Raw genomic sequence first — 5,506 nt, 5'->3', positions numbered from 1 at the left:
TGAGTTAAACCTCTACTCTTCTTCCATAAGAATAAACAAGATTGGAGACAAAGGATCTCCTTGCTTTAAACCTCTTCCCATAGAGAAAAAACCATTAGGGCCACCATTCACCATCACTGAAACTTTGGCAGATTCAAACAAGACTCTTAACCATTGACACCAATTAGCTGAAATACCAAATCTTTGAAGAACTTTAAGCAAAAATTCCCAGCTAACAGAATCATAGGCTTGGGAGATATACAATTTCAAGCCAGCATTGCCTCCTCTTCTCTTTGTTTTCATCTCATTCACTAACTCAGAGGCTAGAAGTACTTGCTCATGTATACTTCTCCCTTTAATGTATGCTACTTGTTGAGGTGAAACTAGTTTTTGCATAAATCCACCCATTCTTGTAGAAATGATTTTAGTGAAAACCTTGAAACTCACATTACTTAACCCTATAGGTCTGAATTGGTTTGGTTTTTTGGCTCCTTGAACTTTTGGTAAAAGAACTAGAAAATTTGAGTTTAGACCTCTAGAAATAAATTTTCTCCTCCAGTAAAATTGAACAGCTTTGACAAAATCATCTTTAATGATATCCCAGCAAGCTTTGTAGAACATACCTGAAAAGCTGTCTGGACCAGGAGCAATGTTTGCATCCATATCAAAGATAGCTTGCTTAATTTCAGCTTCAGTTGGTATTGCATCAAGCATAGCCTATTCTTCACTTGTAACTAGATTAGGAATTACATCCACTAAGGATTCATCCACTGAGACTTCTTGATGTTAGAATTTCTTTTTGTTAGAGCATAGCTCGGTCGACCTCGCATGCGTTGTTATGTCAAGCATGTTTGTCAATGTTAGTGATCAAAACTATGAGTCTTGAATTCTAGTCTCACTAGTCCAAAACCTGGTTTTTAGGACGCTTGGGGCGTGAGGAAAATGACAGATATCAGATGTTGTTATATATTTTACAGCTAGGATTTGTCAACACATCTGTATATGCTAAATAACAGTAGGAATCTCATTTTTATCGGTAGCCCCCACTCCCTTAGATTTCCACCCAGATCGGACAACAATATAAACCCTTAGATTACATTAATCGTACGCCTCTAATTAGATATAGAAACTACTTAAAACTGAAAACATACGGGGACGATAAAGTCGCCCCTATTCCTCTCCATGTTTATTAAACTGAACCATCTCCTTTAACTTCCCCAACTTGATTATTCTGAGATTTAGACGCTTAACTCCATCAATTTCATCACATAAATCCCTTCAATTCTTCAAAACCCCCTGATTTTTGAAGAAACTGTAATTGAATCCAGTTTCAATTTTCAAATCCACATCATAGAGAGAGAGCGAGTAAATATTTTTTTTTTTTTTTTTTTTCAATAGTTAAATCTCTCTGTACATCTCCATCTCCTATTACCTTGAATAAAGAGATACATAGATTCATCTTGGCATAGTGAAAGCGGTGGCGGATTGATGGCAAAATCGATTGTAGAGAATCATAATCAAAAAGGGAGCGGAGGAGAGCTAAAGACGCGAAATCAGTAAGATTCTTGGGATTTTGGTAATACCATTTTGATTATTCATTATGCTAGGCTCGATACTCATTTATCAATTAAAGTTTTTCTTGTGATTAAGAGTCATTCTGGTCCTTGTTGATAAAGCGGTTAGGTTTTTTATTGCAATTATACTCGATAGATATTTTTGTTCTTTTGTATTTCCAAAATTGATTTTTAGTAAATGTAGAACAACAACCAACGACATCATCATCATCGTTGGGTCATTCAGTAATACTAATTGTGAATAAACTACAAGATATATTTGCACAATTAGGAAGTTCATCAACGACTGAATTACCACAAGTTGCTGTTGTTGGAAGTCAAAATAGTGGTACATCAACTGTTCTAGAAGCTCAGGTTGGTAGAGATTTTCTATGCAGAGGTTCTGATATTTGTACAAGAAGACGATTGGTTTTACAATTGTTGCATACTAAATGTAAATCTGATGCTGGAGCTGATGAAGAGTATGGAGAGTTTTTGTACTTACCTAAAAGAGTTAGGCCCCTTGCTGCGAGATTACAAACTTTTGATTTTCCGCAACCACTTATAAGTATCCGCTTTTGTTTACTGGTTCTTATTAGTTATTTCCTCAGAACATGGGACCTATCTACTGATTTTGATATTTGTATAAGGAAAGTGAATTGTCAAGTGATTCTTGGGATCTATATGGATCTAAGATTTTCAAACCTTGGGTTTGTAAAGAGTTGGAAAATGAGTGACCCGTTGCTGTTATTTTTGTTATTGTTTTGGAGTTCATTAAAACTACTTCACATCAATTAACAACAGCTCATAGCCTCATACCGCTGCTTCATTCTTTATGGCAGAGGTAATGGTAGATCCGATTTAATGCCTATGAAGACTGAGACTTCATGAGGGGAGATTTATCAGTTTTATCACACTAAAACTGCATCTCAGGTGTAAATTTAACAAATATTTTTATGAGAATATATATTCTTTTTTATGCTACTCGTGATGCAGTTTTATTCCTGCTTCATTGCAGGTGAAACCAGAAAGTCCTACTCTTGTTTCCTCTTCTTTTTGTTGGAAGAGACACTCAAATTTCATTCATAACCTAGTTTGTTCACAAGTATCAATTATGAATAATCATAAAGAGAGATTCGAGGAATCCTCTGAATCATAAATTCATTTGTGTTTCTAACATACACATGGGGCTTAATTTGTTAGAATACATAGATTATAGAGAAGAAATAAAAGCTTCATGATTTTGAGCTACAGTTGAGCAATGTATCTAACCAGGTAATGAGTATTGTTCTGGTAGTATATGCTATGGATTTTCTTTTCGGGCTTATGTTAATATCTACTTTGCTTATGCAGGATGAAGGGCTTATGGAAGCTCAACAAGGTATAGAAGAAATAACGGGAGAATTGGGTATCTCATTCATAAGAGTTACTGACGGTGCTAAGATGGTTTTTATAAGGATCAAGGTAATATCAGTTGTTGACATCCTACTAGTACTGGGCTATAGGCACACAACCTAGGCGTATTTGGTATCTGCAATTTGGATATTGAAATTGCACAGTTACAAGCCAAAGTGCCATGAACATTTTATCCGTGTAGGTTGTTTACTGCTGCTAACAACTATAGGCACACTAACTAGGTGTATTACTACTTGCTTACTTGGGTCTTATTAGTTTACAGGACGACCCCACCAATCTCTCTATTCCCAGAAGTGCAATATTCAAAGTCTATTTACAAGCCTGTTACTATGTTCTTGCTTGGTGATAGGATATCATGTTCAAGGTAATAAAATCTTAATTAGCTATAGATTAAGTTTGTCCTGGAAATCGATTAAGTGTTACAGTGGTTGAGAAATCTCCTAAGCCATGCCTTCAAGAAGATACTTTTTTTCCTTGCTCTCTTCTTGTCATTTATTAACGTGCATTGGAGACGTTTCTTCTTCTTTTGTTGGGTTTATGTTTTGTGCATAGTGGTAGCTGCCTTTAATATGTTGGCAGTAACGAAGAGTTTAAAATTTTCATGACCTGAATTTTTTCCTGCCTGACAGGGATATAGGAGTGCTGAACATCAAACATAAGTCTACGAAGCATAATCCACTTTATCATATTTATATATTTTATGAATCCATGTATGCTAATCTATGCAGTGGCTTACAACAACCGATCTTGTCTTTTCGGAAGGACGGTATCTTTTACTGGAAGATGTAAATGTTACGATCAATTCTTCAAAAGGTTTATATCTTACTGAAAGTATATCGTCTGATGAACAAAAGGAGCTCCGGCACCTGGAAGTTAATTATGTTTTGATTTTTTTTTTCTTCTTTGTTGTTTTGAACCAGAAGTAGCTTCTATTGTTGAATTTGAGATGTTTGGTTTCTCAAAGTTGTAATTTTTCTTTTGAAGCATCGATTGTTACTGAATTCAAGTTAACTTAAATAAAATGATTTGAATTTGTTTATAAAATTCTATATCTTGGCTTGCTTATTAATATTCTGAAAATAGTACTAACAAAAAAAAAAAAAAAACTTAGCTGAATCATACCCGTCAAAATCTGATTAGGGTGAAGCTGAATCTAGCTGAATCTTAAAACTGATATTTCAACAAATGGGGCCAGTTGTTATTTTAGGACAAACAAAAACCGATGTAAATTTTTGACAAAAAGAGTCCGTCCTATAAGAAATAGTACACCAAAAATATGACAGACTATAGGACCCACAATATTTGTCCTATAAGACTGTTTTTGACGGATTCTACCCGTCCTAAATTCCGCATTTTGGACTAGTGTCTACATAGATAAGTCTCGGACTAGGATAGAAAAGTGTAGTTGAGCTCAAGGACTTCATGGCGATTCATCATACAACGACGAAGATCTACTCAAGGAACTGTGGAACTTCATCAACAAAAAGGTATGTAGAGACTTGAACTTATCTATCACTCAAAAGTCTATCTCCTCTATCTCCTACTTCTTATGAGACAAAAGTCGTATGCTATATAGACTGGATCATACACATTTGATATTTCGAGCCGAGTATATCTCGCCTATCTATATCTCGAAATCATGTGTTGGTAAAGCGTTTCGCTTTGATCGGGTTTATCTTCACCTAATGACGAAAGTCATATTGTTTCAATCACTTTGAAAATCGCTTTGACGAGAAATAGTGTAACAACTATATAATGTCCTCTAAGAATGTTTCAATGGTTGGGATGAGAGTTTAGGTCTATGTAACCAATGATGGATATAAGCATTGTGTGGAAACACATATGTGCATAAGTCATATTCCTTAATCCGAAGTTTGCGAACTTTGTTGATTGAGAGAAACCGGAGGAATTGGCTTTGCCAAGTCCGCGAACTGACGGAAGTTCTCTTGCCGAGAATTTCTGCTGGGATTTTCCAAAAACTCGTTTGCGTGTTCAGTCCGCGAACTCAGTCTGCGAACCTAGTCCGCGAACTGGCGGAAGTCTCTTTGCCGAGATTTTCTGCTGAGCTTGGAAAACTATGCCGGTTGTCTTAAGTCCGCGAACTTATTTGCGTACTTGAGTGGGTTATGATCTAAAGATGTGCTCTGAAAATGAAACTTAAATTACTAAGGAATGCAGTATGCAAACCGTGGCTATAAAGTTCATGAGTCGATTCAATCGAATCGAATCATCTTTGTTTCAATTGTGTCTTGTGTAGTTACATGAGATCTCATAGCAATTGAACAATCTCTAACTAGTTCATTTGAGTCAATTGAACTAGTTATGGTGAAGAAGAACAAGGTTAATATGAAAAGCTCATATGGTTGACCTTTTGGGTTACTATGTTGAACCAACATACACATACATGTTTGGGCACGGTTTTCACAAACCCAGTAAACGTATATCACAAGTATGTGTGACAAGCTAAGTTTTCGATCTAACGGTTGAGAAATATTAGCTTGAATCTAAATTAGGTTTTCATCTAACAGTGAATATTGATTTCTTTGTAACTAAGGCAA

The 5,506-nt window shown here is 35.6% G+C and overlaps 1 protein-coding gene across 14 annotated transcripts; it reads left to right on the top strand.

Annotated features, from left to right (window-relative positions):
• The first annotated feature begins 1,150 nt into the window (after nt 1-1,150).
• Nucleotides 1,151-3,974, top strand: LOC113317576. 14 transcript variants are annotated; one of them, XR_003343758.1, is made up of 4 exons: nt 1,151-1,535; nt 2,886-2,996; nt 3,211-3,312; nt 3,578-3,974. XR_003343758.1 is itself a non-coding variant. In XM_026565740.1 (3 exons), the coding sequence occupies exons 1-3, from the start codon at nt 2,811-2,813 to the stop codon at nt 3,775-3,777; spliced, it is 396 nt and encodes a 131-aa protein (XP_026421525.1). In that variant the 5' UTR covers nt 1,564-2,810; the 3' UTR covers nt 3,778-3,974. The 14 variants fall into 14 exon arrangements, 1 of the variants encoding a protein (XP_026421525.1); XR_003343715.1 differs by adding an exon at nt 2,375-2,807 and having other exon boundaries at nt 2,886-3,312; XR_003343677.1 differs by adding an exon at nt 1,931-2,807 and having other exon boundaries at nt 2,886-3,312.
• Nucleotides 3,975-5,506: the final 1,532 nt, after the last annotated feature.

This window comes from Papaver somniferum, chromosome 1 (genome assembly GCF_003573695.1).
Source record: "Papaver somniferum cultivar HN1 chromosome 1, ASM357369v1, whole genome shotgun sequence".
Taxonomy (NCBI): domain Eukaryota; kingdom Viridiplantae; phylum Streptophyta; class Magnoliopsida; order Ranunculales; family Papaveraceae; genus Papaver; species Papaver somniferum.
Note: the sequence above shows the minus strand (reverse complement) of the source record. Positions and strands in the feature narration are given on the sequence as shown.

Excerpts from the sequence above, each read along its gene's own strand:
- LOC113317576 (XM_026565740.1), top strand. The coding sequence starts at position 2,811 with ATGAGTATTGTTCTGGTAGTATATGCTATGGATTTTCTTTTCGGGCTT. Across the intron at positions 2,997-3,203 it reads TGGTTTTTATAAGGATCAAG|TTTACAGGACGACCCCACCA; the intron begins GTAATATCAGTT and ends GGGTCTTATTAG. Across the intron at positions 3,313-3,676 it reads GATAGGATATCATGTTCAAG|TGGCTTACAACAACCGATCT; the intron begins GTAATAAAATCT and ends TAATCTATGCAG.